At 39.5% G+C, this 24,199-nt stretch overlaps 1 protein-coding gene, 1 non-coding gene and 1 pseudogene across 2 annotated transcripts in view; 2 read left to right on the top strand and 1 right to left on the bottom strand.

Annotated features, from left to right (window-relative positions):
- Positions 1-15,569, top strand: part of Atl3 (atlastin GTPase 3) — a 41,131-nt gene extending 25,562 nt beyond the window's left edge. Inside the window, exons 8-13 of the mRNA XM_004852570.4 lie at positions 608-746; positions 9,843-9,970; positions 10,674-10,730; positions 13,603-13,674; positions 14,043-14,474; positions 15,340-15,569. Coding sequence (XP_004852627.1) covers positions 608-746; positions 9,843-9,970; positions 10,674-10,730; positions 13,603-13,674; positions 14,043-14,474; positions 15,340-15,426 — 915 coding nt within the window. The 3' untranslated portion in view covers positions 15,427-15,569. The remainder of the gene's footprint in view (positions 1-607; positions 747-9,842; positions 9,971-10,673; positions 10,731-13,602; positions 13,675-14,042; positions 14,475-15,339) is intronic.
- Positions 5,454-5,525, top strand: LOC147829503 (small nucleolar RNA SNORD5). Its single transcript, XR_015449050.1, has one exon. It is a non-coding gene; the product is annotated as a small nucleolar RNA SNORD5 (small nucleolar RNA).
- Positions 11,646-11,978, bottom strand: LOC110350685 (small nuclear ribonucleoprotein G pseudogene; annotated as a pseudogene).
- Positions 15,570-24,199: the final 8,630 nt, after the last annotated feature.

Raw genomic sequence — 24,199 nt, 5'->3', positions numbered from 1 at the left:
TTGCTGTATAGTCCAGGCTAGCCTTGAACTCACTCTGTAGCCCAGGCTGGCCTTGAACTTGGCAGTGATCCTCCTGCCTCAGCCTCTCCTGTGCTGGGATTATAGGCATGTACTACCATGCTTCGTAGTTCTGTTAAATTCTTATTTGCTTTAGCATGGATATAAACAAACCTATCCTGTTCCCCAAAAAACAAAGCACAGGAGTCCTTTGTCAGACATAGCTCGATCCTCCTTCCTGTCTACAAACCTGCTTTTGTTCTTAAGCATTATGTAATACTTAAAAAAAATTTTTTTTTTTATTTTCTTGGTATGGGGGATGGAACTTGGGTCCTTGGGCTTTCGAGGCAGGCGGTGGAACCACTGAGCTAAATCCCTGGCCCCTTAATACTTTTTTAAAAGACAAACAAACAAACTCTTTAGTACCTGTCTTTAGTTAACTATAGGAGCCAAGTGTAGTTAATCACACTTGTGCAATTATTGTTTCTTAGGGTTCTGAGTTTTCCCTCAGAGTTGGGAAAGTCTTCTTTTCTTTGTTCTCACACTGGTGATTCCTGGTGAAGAACACCAAATAGCCTTTGGTTGGTAAATTGTTGGTCTTTGTTGGCAGGTGAAAGAACATCAACATGAAGAAATTCAGAATGTTCGAAATCACATTCACTCATGTTTCTCTGATGTCACCTGTTTTCTGTTACCACATCCAGGACTCCAAGTGGCCACAAGCCCTGACTTTGATGGGAAATTGAAAGGTGTGTTATAGATGTTGTTATTCCAAACATGTGACTTGGTCTGTGGAATTAAATAACCAGTAAATGTCAATTAAGAATCAAGTGAATGCTAGCTAGGCGTAGTGGTGCACACCTGTAATCTTAATACTTGGAAGGCTTAGACAGGTGGATCACTGTGAATTCAGAGCCAGCCTGGGCTACGTAGCAAGACTCTGTGTAAAAAAAAAAAAAAAAAAAAAAAAAAAAAAAATGTGAATGCTTAAGAGAAATATCATGGTCTCTGAGAAAGAGTATTTAGAGTTTAGTTCATATTTTGCTCCTAATTTACTGTGACCATCAGAATTAGTTTACATATGTTTCTTTTTTTTTTTTGGTACCGGGGATCGAACTCGGGTCCTTGTGCTTGCACAGCAGGTGGCGAAACCACTGAGCTGAATCCCCGGCCCTACATCTGTTTCTTTATCTGAAATTATGGTGGTTCTATCCATCCATCAGTGATCTTTCTTCCTCCTTCCCTTCCTTCCTTTTTCCTTTCTTCCTTCTTTTCCTGTCTTTTTTTTTTTTTGAGACAGGGTCTCACTGTATTTCAGGCTGGCCTTAAACTCATTATGTAGTCTGAGTGGGCCTTGAACTCACAGTGATCTTCCTGTCTCAGCCTTCTGAGTGCTTGGATTACAGGTGTGCACCACCACACTTGGGTTCTGTTCTGTAGTACTGGGGATTGAACCCACATCCTCACTGAGCTATGTGCCCAGCACATTTTTTACTTTGAGACAAGGTCTCGCTAAGTCCATTAAGTTGTCCAGGCTGGTCTCAAACTTTCCTCCTGCCTCAGCCACCCAGAGTACTGAAATGTGCCTCCACACCTGGCTTATCAGTAGTCTTTCTAGAAACATCTTATGGTTATTGGTTTACAAGAGATAAAAGTGCTGAAATAAAGAACTAAATCTAAGTCAGCTAATATTTATCAAGTACAGTTATCTTCCCACTGAAAGGTATCACGATGCATGGCCTAGCTATTGTTTCCATCTTTCTTGTGGTATAGCAGAACCTATTGCTGGGTCGTGCGTTAATTTCAGGAAGTGCTGCCTAGATTGTAGTATGTTGGAGGAAGCAGAGCTGGGACTCTTGAGGTCCTTATCTTACTTTTGTCCTTTATTCATCGAGGCCTTAGTTTATGTGTGTTAAACAGAGCACTTTGTGTAGAAACTTCCCTGAGCTCCTCACGTGTCCTGTAAAGTGGTAATAATACCAGCTGCCACTCTTGGAGGCCCTGATGAGTTCCCAGCACTGTTAAGGGTCCTTTTGGTTTTTTTTTTTTTTTTTTTTTTTTTTGGTGCCGGGGATTGAACTCTGGTCCTTGCGCTTGCGCAGCAGGCGGAAGGGGCCTTTTATACAAAGGTTTCCAATAACTCCATGAAGTTGGTATCATTTCCTTTATCTTACAAATGAGGAAATTGGCAAAAATGAAGAAAATTAAGTAATTCACACAAAGTGCTCAGCTAAAAGTGATCAGGCAGAGATTCACATCCAGGGCTTTTTGCCCCAGAGCGACATTGTGGTGAAATAGAAGTTCTTTGTTGCTTGGAGGAAGTCTTTTAAAGGATATACACTGTTTAGTTACCAGAAGAACTTGCCTTTGGGAATAGAAGTTTTCATAGACTTAAATATAAAATACAGTATATCACTTTCATTTTATTTGATTTAGTTGACTCAAGAAAATTAATGTATTTATACAACTCAAGATTTATATTCTAGCTGGTCTTAGTATTATGAAAGAAACCAAGTTTGAGAAACTTTACCTTCTCTTTGTCACTTATTTGATTTTTTGGTACTGGGAATCGAACTTGGGCTTGTGCTTACCCCTGGCATCCTTTTTGTTTCTTTTTTTGTTTGTTTTTTTGTTTTGGTTTTGGGTTTTTGTTTTCTTTTTTGGTACCGGGGATCAATCAAACTCAGGACCTTGCGATTTTGAGGCAGGTGCCAGAACCACTGAGCTAAACCCCTGGCATCCTTTTTGTTTCTTGAGATATGGTCTTGCTTTGTAGTTTAGGTTGGTCTTATGCTTACTATGTAGCACAGGCTGGCCTTGAATTTGTGGTGATCCTCCTGCCTCAGCCTCTTGAGTACTGGGATTACAGGTGTGTGCCACCATGCCTGGCTGTTTGATGTTTTTCAGTGGTTGACAACTTTTCTGAGGAGGAAACTTCCAGACCTTGTTATGGTAATTAAAACATCCAAAACTAGGGCCTGGCTTTGGGAGAGAAATCCTGATTAGCAAACAAGGTTCTTTTCAAAGTCAAGTAGGGAGAGACCGTTGAGTGTATATTTGCATGGGTATGTATATAGGAAATATATTCTTATATATAATACTCCATTATTAGCCATACTTCTACAAACATAAACTCTGAATTTTTCATCTCTGATAGGGAAATTCTGAAAAGGGGACATTTAGGAGATGGTGGGTTAGGGTGACTTTTCATGCCCTTTTTGCCTTATGGTGGTCTCAGGGTTTCACATGTAAGCATACAAAAATGGCATTCTTCTGTATTTTAAGCATTTTAACATTTAACATGAGATCAGGCCAGAGTAGTATAGCCACACATGCATTTTAGTGTTTTCAAATTTGAAATTCAGTTTCATTTTATCATTTTAATTCAGGAAACAGGCAGTTTTTAAAAAAGTTCTGTAACCCTGACTTTGAGAATTTTGTATTACTTTTGAGGATACATATTATATTAATTTCCTGTGTCTGGCTTTTAACCATTACCACAAGCTGAGTGGCTTAAGACAACAAATTTATTCCCTCACAGTTTAGGATACCAGAAGTCTGAAATCATGGTTGGTTCCCTTTGAAGGAAGAACCTGTCTTGTGCCTTTCTCTAGCTTTTGTTAGTTGTTAGCAATCCTCGGCATTCATTGGCTGTGGTTCTGTAAGTTGCATCTCTTAGTAGTCACATGGGACTGCCTTCTCTGTTCTGTCTTCTTCCTATCAGTATACCAGTCTTTGATTTAGGGGCCATTCTAATCCATTATGATCTCATTTTTAGCTAAATTAAATTTGTGAGGACTGTTTCCAAAAAGGTCACATTCTGAGGTTCCAGATGGACATGCATTTTGGAGAGACATAATGTTCAACCCACTGTACCTACAGGTAGATTATGAATGGGTTAATCACTAAATATTAAGTGTGTAATGTTTATTACATTTATAAAATAGGACACATTCTGTATATAAGCAATCTTTAATCTCATAATTATGTATAATCTGGTTCCCTTTTCAAGCTAAGACTATAAAATACATTTATAGGGCCAGTGATTTAGCTCAGTGGGTCTGCTGCCTGCTTTGCAAGCGCAAGGTCCCGTGTTTGATCCTCAGTACCAAAAAAAAAAGCCTATAAATGTTGTGTTTTTTTTGGTACTGGGGATTGAACTCAGGACCTTGCACTTGTATGGCAGGCGCCAGACCCACTGAGCTAAATCCCCAGCCCTGTAGGTTTTTTTTCTTTCCAGTGGAAATTAAATCTGGGGGCTTTAATTGAGCTACATCCTAGCCCCTTTTTTGGGGGGTGGGGTTTGAAACAGTCATGCATGTACCACTTGTGGTTCAAGCAGACAGAAACATGTAAGGCTTCTTATGTGAAAAAGCAAGTCCAAAAATAAATACAAAACTGGAAATATGTAGCTCAGTGGTACAGCACTTGCCTAGCACCTGAGTTTAATCCCTAGCACCATAACAAACAAAAAACTCCAAAAGCAAAATAATCCCCCTCAGAGCACTATATGTGCAGTATCACAATAATCAAAAAAGCATAAATAAGTTGTGGTCTATAATATTAATGCGGCAGTGTCAAAATTTAAAATGTTTATATTCTTTGATCTAGTATTTTGTTTTGAAGAATATCCTAAGGAATTGTCCAAATAAGTGGGCACAAGTGTATGGACAAGAATAAAGCTGGGTGTGATGGCACATGCCTGTAATCCCAGCACAGGGAAGGCTGAGACAGGAGGATTGTGTATTCAAGGCAAGCCTGGGCTACATAGCGAGATCCTCTCTTAAAAAAAAAAAAAAAATGTGTGTGTGTGTGTGTAAGTAATGTAAACAATAGAGGAATAACTAGAAAAAGCCCAGATATATGTTTATGAGGAATTGGTTAAATTATAGTATGTTTACACAAATGAATAAAACAGTCATTAAAAAATGATAAAAGTAGATGCTTGTATCTATTATGTTTTTACATAGCTGTGATAAATTATTAAATGTAAAAGTATTGCAGAATAGCATCTGTGGTATGATTTTCTTTGTTTATTTATTTATTTATCTTTGCACCGGGGATAGAACTTGGGACCTTGTGTTTGCAAGGCAGGTGGCAGCACCACTGAGCTAAATCCCTGGCCCATGATATTTTTTGTTTGAACACACCACACACACACACACACACACACACACACACACACATATTTATGCTGTCTGCAGTGGCATTTGTGCCTGTAAACCCAGCTACTTGGAAGGCTGAGGCTGAAGAAGAGGAATTTTGAGGTTGGCCTGGACAACATAATGAGACCTTGTCTTTAAAAAAAATTATATAGGGCCGGGGATTTAGCTCAGTGGTTTCGCTGCCTGCTGCCCAAGTGCAAGGACCCGAGTTTGATCCCTGGTACCAAAAAAAAAAAAATTATATATATAAATAAATACCACATGCACATGGTGTGATTGAAAAGTACTGTGATTCAGATGATGAATTTAACTGTTCAACTGCTGAATGGTGCAAACATGAACTAAAACTTAATTCTGACAGCTGGAAAAAAAAAAAAAGAAAAGTACTGTGAATGTTTATCTTTTTATGTTTTTTTTTTTGGTACCGGGGATCAAAGTTGGGTCCTTGCGCTTGTGCAGCAGGTGGCGAAACCACTGAGCTAAAAGTCCGGCCCAGTTTAGCTTTTTAAAAAAAATTTATTACAGTAAAAGACACACTGTCATTAATACCCCTCAGAATACTTCCTCCTGCCAGGCATGGTGGCGCATGCCTGTAATCCCAGAACTTGGGAGGCTAAGGCAGGAGGATTGCTGTGAGCCCAAAGCCAGCCTGAACTACATAGTGTGACTCTGTCTCAAAAAAAAAAAAAAAATACCCCCCCTTCTTTGACCACACTTAACTCATTGTTCTTGCCACTTTCGAAGCAGCTCTGGAAGTCCTCTTTCTTGTCTTTAGTTTTGCTGTTGTGTCTGCCTTGATGTCCTGAATCAATTAAAAACGTTTACCTTTCATTGTCAAAATGATTTTGAGGAAGAGCCAGAAGTTGCACAGTGTCAGATCTGGTGAATAAGGTGGATGATGACAGACTTTTTTTGAGACAGGGTCTTGCTATGTAGTTCAGGCTTGTCTTGAATTCACTGTGTAACCCAGGTAGCCTTTGCCTCAGCCTCCCAAGTGCTGTGATTATAGGAATGCACCATCATGCCTGGCAAGAACACACTGCATTTCTGAGTCTCCCTTTGCATTGAATTACACGAAGTAGCACCATTATCTGTATTTTGATCACACCCCCGTAAGGACACAAAAGAGGGCTTCCAGACCTGCTTCAAAAAATGGCAGGAATGGGCCAGGGGTTTAGCTCAGTGGCACCACATCTGCCTTGCAAGCAGAAGGTCCTGAGTTTGATCCCCGATACCAAAAAACAAAAAGGCAGGAATAATGGGATAACTGTGTTTGCAGCCAGGGGAGTAGCTTGAGAAGGATTAATGACAATGTATCTTTTACTGTAGTACATTTGAAAAATTTAAACATTCACTGTATGTGTATGTGCATATATATATCTATATATATATGTATATATGTTGATCTCACCTCATACCGTTTTTTAAATGGGAAAATTTGAAAAAAAATCAGCCTTTTTTGCTTTACTTAAACAATATGTTAAAAGTCTGTCTTGTGTATCTATTTAAGGGACTATGTTATTTATTTATTTATTTATTTATTTTGGTAATGGGGATTGAACTCAGGACCTTGCACTTGCAAGGCAGGCAGCAGAACCACTGAGCTAAATCCTGGGCTCTTTACTGTTACTTTGAGGATGTTTAGTGACAAATTCTAACTAGCTGTGCAGAGGTTTATCTATAGCCATATGCCACACAACACCATTTCATTCAACCATGGACTGCATACAGGATGGTTTGGTAAGATTATTGTATGGCTTAGGTGTGTAGTAGGCTGTCCTATCTAGGTTTGTGTTTGTATATACTCTACAGTGTTCACACAGTGAGATCCCTAATTTATGTTACTGTAGATTTGGAGACAGATATTTTGTAATTTCTTTCTGTTTTTGGCAGTACTGGGCCTTCTCTTTATTTTTTATTTTGGGACAGATCCTTGCTAAATTACTAAATTGCCCAGGCTGGCCCTGAACTTGTGATTGTGGGATCACAGGTGTGCACTACCATGCTTGGCTGATATTTTGTAATTTTAGGGAGCCTTTCAACCATATTGAAAGGTTTTTAGTGAAAAGTAGATGCCAAATTGCAAATAGCAGGTAACTTGTGGTTATTTGGCTGGTGCCAGCTTGAAAACAACACACTTTATTATGAGAGTTGTGTAGGTAGAGTTAATGTAGTTCTCAGAGCTGGCAAAGTTAGATGTATTTTCTCAAGTATATACCCGTACATTTACTTGATTGAGATTCTGAAGTCTTGTTCCATATAACTTAGAAAAGATTACATCTTGAGGGCTGGGGAGTTAGCCCACTGGTTCCGTCGCCTGCCTTGCAAGCGCAAGGACCCGAGTTCGATCCCCGGTACCAAAAAAAAAAAAAAAAAGATTACATCTTGAAAGTGGTTAAAGGAAATCCATAAAAAAACTTTATGTAGTTTCTGTAGAACATTTAAATTTAATAAGCACTATATTCTGTGGCTATTTCTACAAATGTTTCCCAAATACTTTAGGAATCCTTTTAGGGGTGTTATTTATTTTGGTTTTTTTGAGACAAGATTTCACTGTGTAGCCTAGGCTGGACTTGAACTCACTATGTAGTCCAGGCTGGCCTCAAACTCACAGCAATCCTCCTCCCTCAGCCTCCTGAGTGCTGGGATTATGGGCATGCACTGCCTTACCTAGCTCTATTTAATTTTTTCTTAAAAAGAGACCACCTATTCAGGGGTAAACACTTCCCCAATATGCTCTTTGTTTTGGTGCAGTGGACACTGAACTGCTGCTGCTTGTAGTTATTAGCTAGAGTAGCTGCTTCTTGAGACACAGGGGGACTGTATCATCAGCATAAAGAAAACTGTCTTCTCTTTGCTACAGCAGGGAGACCAATACAGTAACTACTTATTGGTTTAGCTAGAAATTAAACAGAAGGGTATCTAGGACCCAGTGTTCTTTGAAATTATGAGAAATTAAGCTTGTCTCTGTCATGAGACAGTTCTTGTCTATTCTGATTGAAAATAGAATGGTATAGCTTTCCAAGAAAAATGAATAGCAGAAGATCTGGCAATCTGGGTAAGAGTAGGAATCTGTAGTATCTTTGTCCTGCTAGGTTCTGTGTGTGCGTATTATTTTTATTTATTTATTTATTTATTTATTTTGTGTATTTTAAATATGGTCTTTTAGTGTGATGAAAGTTGGAACCATAACGTTTTTAATAAATAATACATTCCTTTGTTTTTAAAATTCAAAAAGGATTAGAAAATGTTTGGTGGAAAGTCTCTATAAGCTTTCAGAGTTTCTTTAGTGTATGCAAACAAATATGAATTTGCATAAATATTATGTATATTACTTTATCCTTTTTCAGTACAAAGTTATAAAGACTTTGTCCTCCTTTTATTGAAATTTTTTTTTTTTGGTACTGGGGATTGAACTTGGGTCCTTGCACTTGTGCAGCAGGTGGTGAAACCACTGAGCTAAATCCCCAGCCCCTTTTTTTGAAATTTTATAGATTCATCTTACCTTGGGCTGTAGCCCATTTATTTTCAGTTGATAGGAACCCAGGAAGATGTTAGATGATTATAGAAATCAAATTCCTTGTATTTTAATTCTCCTGAATTATCATAGAAGGACCAGCTAATTCTCATTTTGAGGAAGGAGCTCTATTTGATGGTTCTCCTGAACTGCATGGGAACCTTATCGAACCTGCAAAGAATCTCTCCTTCCTGACATATAGTGATCTTTTCATCTTGAGGTGGCCCATAGAGCCTCTGAGGAGATACTGGAAAACAAATAGCATGAGGTACAGGTGCTTCTACTTCTTTTAAAATTTTAACAAAAATAAAGCCAATGAATGAATAATGTTTTCCAGGTTTTTGTTTGTTGGTAAGTTGCCCAAGCTGGCCTCAAACTTGAAATCCCCCTGCCTCAGCCTTCCAAATAGCTGGGATGAGTGGTGTCACTGAATCTGGATGTACTTGATTCTAAGGGTTAATGGGAGAGTGTGGCAAAGGCCTGAGACAACTTGAGAAGTTTTTTGTTAGCTTTTGAAGATCTTGTTAATGACTTTTTTTAACTTTTAAAACTTTATTAGTACATGTTTGCAGTACATGCAGTTTATAATCATCTTGGGGATGATTGTACATATATATATACCACAGCTTGTTTCTTTTTTTTAACCCCCTTCCCCTTCTCCCCTCTTCCCTCCTTCCTCCTTGAATTCTCCTATCCTGATTTTCATTCTTGATATTATTAATCTTAGCTCATGTTATGGCATATAATGTTTCTATAAATAGAGGTTATTAGGTGCCTATACATGGCATATTTTTATTCTTATTTTCTCTTCCCCCTCCTCCTCACCCCTCGCCCTTAATGACATTCTTTAAAAAGTGAAATTCCTTGAAAGGCTAGGCAGTAGACTGAATATCTCAGAATGGAAGCCAAGGTGAGGATATTTTGCACATTCTGAACTCAGCTTTATACGGAGGGAAGGAGAGAAATAAAGGTGCATTAGGAGAAAGATCTATCAGCAACCTGGTCAGAGCAGGAAAGTGTCAAACATAGCGCAGGAGCACTTTTCCCTGTTTTGCACTAACAAAGTTGAAATAATTGAGTAGGCTGTGAAGATTATGTTTTATGCTACTGGTTGGATAAGACTGTTTGGCTTCCTGTTTGTTGTTTCATGGCCCTTTGAACAGATATTGCTGGTGATTTCAAAGAGCAGTTGGAGACACTAATACCATATGTATTAAATCCATCTAAGTTAATGGAAAAGGAGATCAATGGCTCAAAGGTCACCTGCCGGGGACTGTTGGAGTATTTTAAGGTAAATGTGGGGTGTTTTTTTTTTGGTATCAGGGATTGAACTTGGAACCTTGTGCTTGCAAGGCAAGCGACGGAACCATTGAGCTAAATCCCCAGCCAAATGTGAGTTTTTAACATTTAAACTGTTTGGTTTTTAATAAAGCTGATCTAACTTGTATACTATCCCGAATTTCAGTTTTTTGAAACTTACATGTTTCCTTGGAGAAGGGGGGGGCGGTATTTTGAGACCTCAGTGTCCTCCTGGAGTGGACCACTGGGTGGCAGTATGGGTTTATGAACCAAATGGATGTTCTTTCACTCTCTTAGAGGAGTGGTTACTGTGGCTAAAGGAAGATTATTCCTCAAGGAAGATGGTGTGAACAGGAGATGGTTAGGAAGTTGCTGTGAGTAGGAGACGGCACCTAAATGGGACACGACTGCCTCCAGGTGGACGGTCTCTGTCCACAGGTCGTGGTGAGGCCAGTGTGCATGGGGAGTCTGTTGGGAACCCTTGCCTTCGTAGGCTTGTGCTGCTTGACATTTTTAGATAACTAAAAATGCTAACATGCACTCAAAGATGTGTTGTGTTTTTTGCTAATTCCTAGTTATTGATGTAGGTCTTTAGGAAAAAGCGGTTGTATGGTTCCTGTTTCCAGAAGTTAATGTATGAGTTAAATATGACAGAATGGCATTTTTCATAATTGTTTTTGTGTTCATATTCTAAGGCATATATTAAAATTTATCAAGGAGAAGATCTGCCTCACCCCAAATCCATGCTTCAGGTAAATTAGTGCCTTGATATCCTAAAAGACATCCTTTAATTGCTTGAGTTGACTTAGATATGATAAAACAGAGTCTTGTAAGAAGAAAATGAAAGTATTCTCAGCACTTGGGAGGCTGAGGCTGGAGGATTTCCATGAATTCAAGGCCAGCCTGGGATACATAGTGAGTTTAAGACCAGCCTGAAATATATAGCAAGACTCTGCCTCAAAAAAAAAAAAAAAAAAGGACAGGGCTGGGGATTTAGCTCAGTGGTACTGTGCCTTGAGTTTGATCCCTGGTACTGCAAAAAAAAAAAAAAAAAAGAGATTGCTCTCCTTTGTCATTATTCAGAGGTCTCTGGAGTTTCAGCACATTTATCTCAGTGTGGCTGCCTTCTGGTTTTCTTGTCTGTGTTCACAGTGGTACATTACAACAGTATGGCCTGTCTTCACAGGGGGCTGTACCTCCCGGCAGACAACTCAGGTGAAGTGTATCCACTGTGTTAAATAAGGAACTCTTGGCTGTCTCTAGTTACTTTAGTAGAACAGGTCCCAAGTCACCTATTTATGATTTTTGTTTTTTATTTTCAGCTGGAAAATGTCATTTGCTTAAAATAAAATTTCTGAATTTTGTGTGCTGAACAGAAGAGCATTTATTGCCACATATGATTTTTATTTTCTTGTCTGTAGCACTGGGTATAGAGTCATGGGATGCTCTGCCACTGAGCTACATCGCAAGGCCCCCTTTTGACTATTGTAAAAGTTTATTTAGCAAAACGGTTTAAACCAGGCATGGTGGTGCATGCCTGTAATTCCAGCACTTGGGAGGCTGAGGCAAGAGGGTTGCTACCTGTTTGAGGCCAGCCTGGGATACATAGTTCAAGGCCAGCCTGAATTACATACAAAACCCTGTCTCATAAAACCAGAGGAAAAAAAATTAAAACAGTTTAATGTGAAAATGTACATGACATCATTTTCTGTCATAGTGGAACTGACCTTTGGAAAGGGGACATTGATTTCTCTACCAAACAGCCATTATTTAGCTCATTCCAAGGCTTCTAATACGGTGATACTATTTCCTTGTATCACCACCAGTCCAGTGTTGTTCAGTTGCTTGCTAGTTGCCATCCCCACACATTTGTCTGTCACAGGATTCATAAAGGGATCAGATCCCCGTAATAACCATTGGATACATCTGCTACTATTTAATTTCAGTGATGACTTCTTGTCCATAAATTTCTTTAGTGCAAGAAAATAAGCTTTGCTCATGATGTCTACTTGGTAGGTTCAGAGATGCTTTTCCCAGATATTTTAGTTTGAGACAAGGTCTTCCTAAGTTGCCCACACTGGCCTCAAACTCATGATTTCTTGCCTCAACCTTCTGAGGAGCTAAAACTATAGGTATATGCCAGTATGCCTGGCCTCAAATACTGGTTTCTTTAGTAGCAAAATATTTTCACAAAAGTAGCTAGATATTGGGATTTTTGTTATAAAGATAATTGTTCTTTGCATGTATAGTAAAACTTGGTTTGCGAGTGTAATTTGTTCTAGAAACATGTTTGTAAGTGAATTTATCGAACTGAATATCAAAAGTGAATTTTCCCATGAGAATGAATGAAAACTGAGATGATTCATTCCACAACCCCAAAATACTTATATACAAATGATTACAATACTGTAATATAATACAAAATAATAAAGAAAGCACAAAATAAAAAGAAAAACAAATAGATTAACCTGTACTTACCTGTGCAAACCTTCATGGCTGGTGGGAGGGTGGTGAGGGAGGAGGGTTATTGTGTGAGACAACTTTCACTGTCACTTTCACTGACTTCACTGTCAGCGGAATCACTGCTAATCTATTGGCTCAGTGGAATCTTTTTGTTTTTGTGGAACTTTAACAAGGAACCTATCCAATGACACTTGGCTTTTGGATCCTTTTGAGAATTTTGCAGAAATGTGATAATTGCATTGTTGTTAAACAGATTCATTAATCGTATTGCTACAATCTTATTCGGGTGGTGCTTTTCTACAAAATTTTGCACTGTTTCCCACATTTTACACACTTCCTGGGTCTCATTTGAAGTGAGAGATACCTCTAGCTTTTTGTTCTCTGCACCTGAGAGATCTACCTCATAACCTCTTGCTGTTGGGAGATGATCACACACAGTTCTGCACACAGAGAGAGAGGGAGGGAGAGAGAACGCATTGGGGTTCAGTTGTGATCATGTGGTGTTGGCATTACACAGTACTCATATTGTATGACATTGCTTGTTTATCAAGTTAAAATTTATTAGAAATGTTTGCTCATCTTGTCCAACCCTTGCAGAACAAGTTACTCGCAATCCAAGGTTTTACTATATTGCAGTTTTTTGGGCCGGGGATTTAGCTCAGTGGTTTCACTGCCTGCTGCGCAACTGCAAGGACCCAAGTTTGATCCCCGGTACCAAAAAAAAAAACCAACCAAAAATCAACAACAACAATGAAAAAGAATGTCTGCTACATTGCACTTTTTTGTTTGTTTTGAGACAGAGCCTCATATAGTCCAAGCTGGCCTCTGACTCACTGTGTAGCCCAGGGTGGCCCTGACCTTGTGATTCTCTTGCCTCAATTTCCCCAGTGCTGGGATTATAGGCATTGTTACACCTGGCTTCAATTTATTATTATTATTATTATTTTATTTTTATTTTTTTCCAACACCGGGGTTGAACTCAGGACCTTAGGCTTGCCAGGCAGGCACGGTGCTGCTGAGCAACATCCCCGGTCCATTATTTTTGAAAAATAAAAAAAAATATTTTTGTGGTGTTGGGGATGCAATCCAGAGCCTTGAATGTGGTCTACCCCAGCCCATACCTTCTATCATTTTCTAACATTTCCTTTCCTTTCTTAAAAGGCCACTGCTGAAGCCAACAATTTAGCAGCTGCAGCCTCTGCCAAGGATGTTTATTACAACAACATGGAAGAGGTAGGTGGGCCTTTTTCTGAAATATCTAAACCCCGAGCATTGTTGCTAATGTTGGAAGTCCAAACTTGATCCTCGCTGATGTATCTTAAGATGATGAGGCAGCAGACTGTTTCACATCATCTTGGCAGTTGATGTCCTCACATTATTACCATTTCTAACCAGGGCTTCCTTCACTGCTGTTTCAGATTAATATTTCCCTGGTTATTTAAGTGTCCTTATCAGAGAAAGTGAACCTAGACTTTATTGCCCTTGGCTGTTTTTCTAAGTTAGCTTCTAATATTTTAAAATCTTTTCTGTGTCTTTTCACTTGTTTTATTTGGCACTTGTTTTTGAAGAGATTTTCAACCTAACGTGTCTGTTCTTTCTAGGTTTGCGGGGGAGAGAAGCCTTACTTGTCTCCAGACATTTTAGAGGAGAAGCACTGTGAATTCAGACAGCTCGCTCTGGACCAATTTAAGAAGACCAAGAAGATGGGTGGGAAGGATTTCAGTTTTCGTTATCAGCAAGAGCTGGAGGAGGAAATCAAGGAACTCTACGAAAACTTCTGCAAGCACAATGGGAGCAAGAATGTTTTTAGCACCTTCCGAACCCCTGCAGTGCTGTTCACGGGCATTGTGGCTTTGTATATAGCCTCTGGCCTCACTGGCTTTGTTGGTCTTGAGGTTGTGGCCCAGCTGTTCAACTGCCTAGTTGGACTGCTGTTAATAGCACTCCTTACCTGGGGGTACATCAGGTATTCCGGTCAGTACCGCGAGCTGGGTGGAGCTATTGACTCTGGAGCAGCGTATATATTAGAGCAGGTAAGTGGTGCGGGCTGAGGAGGATGAGGGTTGATGATAGACGTGTGTTTGTGCTTCTGTTGTAAAACACAGTGTATCAGTTTGGAAGAATTTCATAGCAAAAAAGCCGTGAGCATCTTGTTCATTTTTTTTCTGGTGGACTTTACATTTTATTCTTCAGGATATCAGTAGTTCTTCCTAATATTTTTTTCCATGCCTACAAATGGGCCTTTAATGCCAAAAAGTTCCAGCTCAGACATTGTGTTCCTCACAGGAAACTTTAATTATATGCTCTTCAGACATAATTCCTTGTGATTCTCCTCATCTTCACCCCCTGAATTTGTTTCACTGAAAAATCAAGAGCTTTGTAAAAAATGTGTGTAGATTATAAAATGTTCTACTTTGAATTCTATTAGATTAGCAGATGAGTGATATCTTCATTTAAAATCTTTCAAAAAGCCAGTGGCTTTTGACATTGACATGATCTCTAGACTTACAGATCTCTGATACTGGTTTATTTTTCTGAGTAACATGAACAGACCAGTTAGGTTAGTATACTGTGAAGCCAGGAGAGCTTCCCCCCTCACTCCCCAGTTACAGAGCTTATGTTCCACTGACTTTTGGAGTTAGCCATTGCCCCGGCCTTTGCTCACCCCGTGCTTTCTGTAAGACACCTATGATGGAGACAGAAATATTCTATTTAAAAGTTTATCTTCAGGGGGGCCGGGGATTTAGCTCAGTGGTTTTGCTGCCTGCTGTGCAGGTGCAAGGACTCAAGTTCGATCCCTGGTACCAAAAAAAAAAAAAGTTTATCTTCAGGGACTCACTCTCTTGGTGCTTTATTGTATTTTATTAACTTACATGTTGAATAAATGGACTTTTGCAGGCTTCTTCTCACATTGGTAATTCTACTCAGGCTGCTGTGAGGGATGCAGTTGTTGTGCGATCTCCGGCGGATAAAAAAGCTCAGTAGCCTTAACATGAGGATCCAGCAAGAGCCCGACCAGTCCCTAGAATCTCGGTTTCTGCCATGGCCACAGGTCTAGAGGAACAGCAGGCCTGAGACCATCCAGGGAGAGCTGCAATAGTACACTGTAATAAATGAATTGACCTCTCCTGTGGCTTCATATTCTTAAACATGCTTTTATTTCTGTGGAAGCATTCCTTTTCTTTGCTGTTAGATCCAAATTTAGGTCTGTTTTCTTACTACTCTCTGCTCTGTGCACTTTATGGGAGAAAAAGCTAAAGGAAAAAGTGGAAATGCAGCTTTTAAGTCTCTTATGTGCCATTTAGTGCCTTTTAAGATGAAATCTATGCTTTTTGTGGACATGAAGGGAAGGGATGGAGAATAACCTCATGAAATAACGCTGTTTATAGGTGAAACTAATCAGTTCTCTTACACCTTACTCTTGTTTTGTTTTTTTTTTTGGTACTGGGGATCGAACTCGGGTCCTTGTGCTTGCGCAGCAGGCGGAGAAACCACTGAGCTAAATCCCCAGCCCTCTTATACCTTACTCTTGAGAAGGATTCCTTTTTAAAAGTTTACAAAACTTGGAAAAACTTTAGAACTAAAGATTAACTGAAATGGGGCCAGGGATCTAGCTCAGAGGTTCCGGCGCCTGCCCTCGCAAGTGCAAGGACCCGAGTTTGATCCCCAGTACCAAAAAAAAAGATTAACTGAAATGATGTCATTATGCTTTAAAGATCTTATTTGTAATATTGGTTTTCTGTTTGTCATATAATGTGGGAAAATCATGTATGTAAATGTACCATACTCTGGAATGTAAGGTCTTTTACCTGATAGGTTGGCGGTTTTATTGAACCTGGTCTCTATTTTTTGTTGATAATGTTGTTCCTATAGCTTCTTTTCAGAAAAGAGGCAAATGTGCCTTGAAAAGCCAAGGGGGTTCATAATGGAAGGAATGAGTTACTTTAAAAAGCTGATTTTGAATGAACCTGTGACCTCTAATAAGTCACTTGAACTTGTGCCTTGGTCAAAGCCACTGTGGGTTTCTATGTTTATGTGTTATATGCAGCTCTCACACTTGCCATTTGACAGGTTTTATTTTTGAGAGTTCTGTGTAAGTGTAAGACTTTACTAAAGGTTAGAGAAAAGACATCACCAGATATTATTGCCTTTAATTAATGCCCTATTTCATGTGGCCTACCACTAATTAATAAATAGCCCAAGTTAAGGTCCCTGCTCAAACTGTTTATTTGTATTCTCTATGGACTGATGTTCTTTTTTTTTTTCTTTCTGATGTTCTGAATGAAACTAAAATTGTTTATTTAGTGACTCTTCTTTTAAATTTACTTCTGACCAGTCTGGTAGCTTTCAAACAACTGTTTTTAGAAGAACCAATGTCCTACCCAAACATAGACAATATCTACAAGTATCTAAACATTCTTTTTGAAAAAATTTACTATGATTATATGACTAAAAAGCTTTATATGTTAGTTACTTTATCCTTTGATTTATAGTGGTGAATTATTATGAATTTTGAAACTTAAAATTTGCCTGTAAGTATTTATATACACATTCAGGTATCTGAGCCTTTTTATTTTGAAATAATTTGAATTTTGTTGTAGGAGGGAAATAGGAAGGCTTAGGCACAATCTGTGTATGAATTTCATATACCTGAAGTATGAATGGAAGGTAGAAAAAAGAAAGTCTCTTCTAGCATTTAATCTCTCAGAGAATTTTTTTTTTTTGTACCAGGGATCAAACTCAGGCTTGCGCTTGCAGGGCAGGTGGTGGAACCACTGAGCTAAATCCCCAGCCCTCAGAATTTTCTTTTGACTAACACTGTAGCACTCAAGTATTTTGTAAGTCCTGAATTCTAAGCATTTTATATATTTTCCCGTTTATCTCCCTAAAGTGCTTGATATTTTATTCACTTTCTATTACATTTTAGAAAAATTCCAGCTTGTTCTAGAAACTGTTCACTTACTTATGAGTGAAGCCAGGCTTTGAACTAATGAATTGAAGCTTGCTTTTGAAATGTTGGTGCGTTTTCAGGTGGCATCTTGTCTCTGTGAAGGTTCATTCTTACTAGCAGTCCTTACAGATGCTGAGATACTTAGCTTTGAAGATATTCTGTAAGTAAATTTATGGATTTCAGAATAATTGTCCAAAGAGGTTCCACGAGAATAGATGATGCGACTAAATTTCATCCTAACACTAAAGTATTAGATCTTTAAAGAAAGTGAATTTATGATTTAGTAGTCTTAGGATTTTTTTTTTCTTTTTTTTTTGTACCAGGGATAGAACTAGGGTCCCTGCGCTCGTGCAGCAGGCGGCAAAACCACTGAGCTAAATCCCCGGCCCTAGTCTTAGGATTTTGTTACTGTTTAAATCGAATGCTTCTGTTCTTGTCTGAAAAAGAATAATCTTGGTTTAATTACTCCAGGGAAGCTTCCCCTTTTTTGTCTTTATTACTTACTCTGCCTATGGAAAGTGTTTGTAAAGTTTTCAGGGTTCTCAGGAGTGTTCTCTGGCCTCTTTTCTGTTTTAACAGTAGATAGATGATTTTATACGAACTTTTGCAGTGAAAGATGCCTCCTCATTTCTGGCTATAAATAGTCCTGGGGAAGTTTATTCCCAGGTTGAGAAGAATATTTTTGCCTGTTACCTTCTCCAGCCTTTTCTTTATGGGTCAGAGACACTGTGTAGGGGTCAGACTGCAGATATTTGCTGCTCTGGCACTTGTGGGAGGCCTTCCATGCACACATTGTTAATTTGCACAGTCCCATCAATAATGGAGTACAATTGTATTAATGTAAATGGTGATTTTTTAAAAATTTCCAGTAAAACAACTCTTTTCAAGAGAAGTTTAAATGTTGCTAAGTTTTTAAAAAAGTACTTCCAGGGCCAGGGATTTAGCTCAGTGGTTCTGCCACTTGCCTCGCAAGTGCAAGTACCCGAGTTCGATCCCCAGTACCAAAAAAAAAAAGTACTTCCAATTTGGTTCTTATAGTAAATATAACAAAATCAAAGTTTGGTTCTTTCACTGAAAAATCTCTCTAGACTAAGTTTATAGATGGTGAGAACAAACTATCATGTATGCTGATAAAACATCAGTAGGGTCTTTTTTTTTTTAAGCAGTTTACTAAAAATTCTGTTTGTTCCATGGAGGTTTATGTTTTAACACCTTTATACTTGGTAAAATGCCTATGAATATTGTTTTTGTTTTATTTATTCCTGTTCTCTTTTCCTTACTTTGGGCAGATAAATAAAAACCTGCCTTGTGTTTACATTCAGTTTCTTTAGCAAGTCACACACAGTGTTCTACCTGGTTTATAAATTTTGTGCCTTAAGTAGGTTGAGTTTGGATGAGTATGTATGAATTATAGAGAAATTAGGTTTATTTCGGCCCAGGCAAAGACAGTAAAACAATTTGATTTTTTCCTAGGAAAGAAAAATGATGTAACTTACGTAGAAGTCATCATGGAACTACTATTTTTTTTTTGAGACAGGGTCTCACTATGTAGCCCAGGTTGACCTTGAATTCATTCTGCCTCAGCCTCTAAAGTGCTGGGATTACAGGAGTGTACCACTGTGTCTGGCTGTCATGTTTGTTTCTTTAGAACTGTTGGAATATAATTTTGGATGATTTGATGTTTCCATTTAAAATAGCCAACATGGGCTGCATCATTCTAGTCTAATTTGGATCCAATAAAATTTTATTCTTAAGGATAGGGAATATGAAAATAAGGCTCAGTTATGAAAGTACAAACTGTGTGGTTAACTTGGGTCCTTGCGCTTGTGCAGCAGGTGGCGAAAGCACTGAGCTAAATCCCCGGCCCTAGTGTGTGGTTAACTTTTTAAAATGTCATTATAAAAGACATTTGCAACCTGAATAGTTGTCTTCATTATAGGTCATACTGCAGTTACATTTTGAGCAGTGAGTCTTATTTACCTTGGAGTACATTAGACTTATCTAGGAGGTTTGTTTAAAAATTCAGATTTCCAGAGCTTGCCTCAGGTGGTCTGGGCTGTGGCCCTGAAATCCTCACTTTTATACACATTACTGTAGGTGATTCAGAGACAACAGAGGGACAGCTACTCCATGAGATGGGAATTAACGGGGAGAAAGTGCCATTGAGGCAAGTGGACAGCTTTTACCTAAGGTTCAGGATAGGTGGTCCACTGCCAGGTGAAATCACCACCAGTTTACTCTGTTCAGAGTAATAAGGGTGCCCTTAATCCAGAGGATTGTCTAAGCTCCTGAAAGCTCTTTTACAGAATTGTCATAGTGCCTTCTGGGGATAGAGGTGGGGAGAAAAAGAATGTAGCAAGTATACTATTTATTAACAGATGTAATTAGGATTTTAAGGAAAAGCAATTTTGATAGCAGTTTTTCTTTTAAGAAGCCAAATTCAGCACTATGACTTGAATCCCTAAATCTTACCCACAGAGAAAACCTTAAACCACAGATTTAATGAACAAAAAGAAAGGACAGGGCTGTAACTTGGATAATGACCTAAGTACCCGATAGCAGAAACTTTTCAAGATAGATGTAGAGACAGAAAAGTTGTGAAACAAATTTTTATTTGGGAAGGAATTTCATATGCCAGAGCTAAATAGTGCTTTTACAACCAAGGGAAGGTTGCCCTGATTCCCAAAGCTTTCTAACTCAGATGAATAAAAGCTGTCATGATATAACCCTTAAAGGAGTTAAGTCTTGAACAAATAAATACATTTTCCTGGGTTTTCTTTAGTTTTCTTTTCTTAATAAAAAGAAAAAGATTTGTTAAAAGTACTTTCTGCTATATCCTTGCCTTTGAATGCCTTTAAAATTTAATAGTTTTTAAAAAGTGTAGCGGGATAAGATTATGCTATTAGTATATTAAAAGCATGTTTCTGTTTCACTTTAAGATCATTTAATGGAATAAAGATCACAACATGATATCTGTGTTTTCTTTATCATGGGCAGATCTATGACATGGAAAGGGGCTTGACAAAGGGATTAGAATCTCTAAGTGAGTGGATGTCTCTGGGTTAAAGGTGGTGGCAGTGTGCTGCACTCAAGTCAGTTTTCTCTGTCCTACAAAACAGTCTTGAACTGGGGCCGGGAATTTAGCTCAGTGGCGCCACGCCTGCCTCCCAAGCACAAGGTCCTAAGTTCGATCTCTGGTACCCCAAAACAAAAAAAACCAGACAGTATTGAACTAATATTTTACTAGCATCATACAGTACTGAAGGTAGCTGTACTATTGGCCGAGGTGCTTAAAAGTGCACAGAGACTTGATAGTAACGTGGACTTGTGAGGACCTTTGAATTTATAGCACTTTCTTTTGGTCCATCTGGAGCTATTGGGTTAAATGGTTCCTCGTTGGAGGTGGTGAGGGCTGAAAGTAAAGCTCTGCTGAAAGATTTCCTTTTCGCTAGTGACCTTGGAGGCACTGGGGAGGGGGCATTGAACTCAAACCCTGAGACGTACCCTGCATTGCCCTACATTAGAAAGGTTTCTTCCCTAGTTTGAAACAATGGAGTCAGCAGTCTTCCATCCTTGATGGTGGTTATATGTCAGGCACTATTTTGGGTGCTGTGCTGGTTTCCCCACGGGTTAGTTTAGGTTGGGTGCACATGGAGGTTGCTAAGAGCAGAGTGAGAGCAAAGGTCTAGTACTCGGGTGCCACTGTCAGTGTTGATGTTCTCATTAGCATAAGCTGGGCAGAGACCAGGGTCAGGAGTGTGGTCCTGTGTGGATGAGGAGAAATCAAGCAAATTAAGGATTGCCTTTGATTACCTAATACCAGGTTGCAAAACCCAAGTCCATTTAGAAATTTTTTAATTAAAAAAATTGTTTTTGGTACCAGGGATTGAACTCAGGACCTTGTGCTTGTGAGGCAGGCAGCGGCACCACTGAGCTAAATCCCCAGCCCCTTAATTTTATTTTTAATGGTACTCTGTATTTGTTACAGTTGAATGAACTGCTTTTCATCTTATTAGACTGAAGGGTCTTTGAGAGCAGAAACCTGTATGTAGCCCAGTGGCTCCATATATTTTAGTAACTCAAATGTTTATCAGACTGTCTAGGAAGAAAACTATGAATGGGGAAGCAGTTCCATACCTGATGTTTTGACTGGCGTGGATATGTACCATTTCCCCACAGCGAATGTACTATGTATCACAAACTTACACTAATATGAAATCACAGGTAAAGAAACAAGTCCAGCTCTTGATTAGCTTGATTCAAAAAAGGAATTGTAATTGGAAAAAGTTTTTGTGCCTATCAGTGTGCCATTGCTGAATTATCTGCTGTTGCAGATCATTTCCTGTGTCTTCGGAGAGGGCAGGCACAAATGGCTCTAGACTTACATCATCACACTTTAATATCCCTTGAGCAAAGAGATGCTTTTCTTGTTTTGTTGCATTTTTCATTTTTTGACCTGTTGCCTATTAAAAAAATGTGTGTTTCTCTTTCCAAAAAAAGGTTCCAGAGTCATCTCCTTGCAGTCAGGACTGTAGCCTGGGAGTTGGGGCACCATAAGCAGCCACCCCCATGTCTAGCCAGTGTGATTGGCAGATTTACCAGACTCACACAGTCACCAAATGAAGGACTCCTGACCAGACCAAAACAAATAATTGTAACCAGTTCCTCAGACTGGCCACTTAGCAAATATGGAACTGAAAGAGCCTGGAACAGTTTTCAGGTTAAAGATTCTGGAATGCTTTCTTAAGGAGAAGTAGAGATGGTTATGCTGCACATTTCTACGGTGACAATCTCCTGGCCTTTCTCCTAGGATTTGTTATCTTTCCTCTTTAGCAGGGCTTGAGGAGTTTCAGAGATAGAAGGAAGTTACACTTCACTTTTTTCTTTAAGTCTGATTTTTCTGGTCAGAGCAAATTTAAAACTGGCACATTATCAAGCTCTCTGCAGCAGCCTGGACACGTGTGGGAACCCTGTATTTAGTTGGCTAGTGCACACGTTTTCCCCATAGCTCCCATTCTCAGTAGCTATTCAGCAGCAGCGTCTGAAGTTACCACAGAATCTGTGCTTTCTGCTCCCTGTGTGTAGAGAAACATTACAAATAACCTCCCCTAATCACAGTCTGCCTGCTCACCCTGTCCCTGCTCCTCTTGCCCTGCCCCTCTCTGTCTCACCTCATCTGCTCAGGTTCCCTATGGGGTCTCAAGCTTGTATAGCTGAGTAGCCTTGGGTTACATTTCACCTTGCTCAGTTACTCCTTAGGGAGTCAGCAAAACAATGGATTCTCCTGAGCATCCATTTTCCTTAGAAGGCGGAGCTAAGACAATAAAAACTTGAAAAAATGAATGAGGCTCCATAGCTGTGGTATGCAGAAAAACCTGGAAGCTTTGTAGTCAGATCCTAGTTGGATCCTGTCTACCTATCTTACCTCCTTTTGTTTTTGTGGTTCTGGGGATCGAACTTGGATCCTTGCGCTTGCAAGGCAGGCGGCAGAACCACTGAGCTAAATCCCCGGCCCTCTTACCTCCTTTTGTGTGTGCATACTATAGTTTAAATGTGTCCTCCAAATTTTACATGTTGGAAACTGAATCCCCAAAGTAAGATGTTAATTGTATTTGAAGGTGATGACATAACTCACATGAATGGGTTCATCTACTTATGGACTAATGGGTTACCAAGGGGTGGCTTTGTTGTGAAAGTGAGCTCACTAGTACCCTCTTGCCATGTGATGACCTTGGCCATGTTAATGATGTAGTACAAAGCCCTCACCAGATGCTGAGTAGATGCCAGTACCACACTCGGACTTCCCAGTCTCCAGAACCATGAGCCAAATAAACTTTTCCTGTATAAATCACCTAGTTTTTGGTATCTGAGAAGCAACAGAAAACAGGCTTAGAGGTGGATATGGATAGTCTTGCTTGTGAGGGTGCCAGCATCATGTGGGAGTTTCTCACTAAGACCAGGGGCCTTTTGTACACAGCTCTGCTTCCAAAAACTGCATGTCTTACTTTCTCATTGCTGAGACACAAAACTGGACACCCACAACTCAAAGGAGGAGAGGTTTATTTTGGCTGTTTGGAGAGGTTTCAGCGCATAGTTGGCTGGCTCCAAGGCAGCACAGCATGGCAGAGGGGCATAACAGAGGAGAAACAGCTCATGGCAAGGCAGCAGGAAGCAGAGAGAGAGATCAAGGGTGGAGGGAGAGAAACCTTTCCAGGCCTTGTCCCCTGTGATTCACCTCCTTTGACCAGGCTTCATCTCCCAACATCACGTTTAGCTATAAACCCATCAGTGGACTAATCCACCGGTGAGTATCACACCTATGACCCAGTCCTCTTCTGAAAGCCCCACCTACGAGTGCATGAGGTTTTGGGGGGACATCCAGATTAAACCATAACATGCACAAAAAGTAAAAAATATACTTAAATACAATATATACTTGCAATAAAAATACACCCCCACCCCTGTATGGGTTTTGTTTTGCTTTTGACGGGCAAAAATCGGGGGGAAAAAAGGGGGAGGTAACATCTGGATCCACCTGGAAGAGGATGAGAAGCAGAGGTCAGACTGGTGTCCTTAAAACAGAACCTTTCCCTCCTGGGTTCACTAGCTCAGGGTGCGTTGCAGTGAGTTGGCTGAGCGATAACACATAAAATGCTGGTACTTTAAAACAATGCCCCTGCTCCTCAAGCAGCAGGTGAATATCATGTGATGCTGAGGAGCACATGCTTTTCATGTTAATAACAGTCAACAGGTCCTGATCAAAGATTTACCGCATGCCAGACACAGGACTGGTCATTTTATTGGCAT

This window comes from Heterocephalus glaber, unplaced genomic scaffold (genome assembly GCF_053883595.1).
Source record: "Heterocephalus glaber isolate CG9 unplaced genomic scaffold, H.glaber_assembly_v1.0 deba00000594, whole genome shotgun sequence".
In the NCBI taxonomy this organism is placed as follows: Eukaryota; Metazoa; Chordata; class Mammalia; order Rodentia; family Bathyergidae; genus Heterocephalus; species Heterocephalus glaber.
This window is presented reverse-complemented; position numbering and strand designations above follow the sequence as displayed.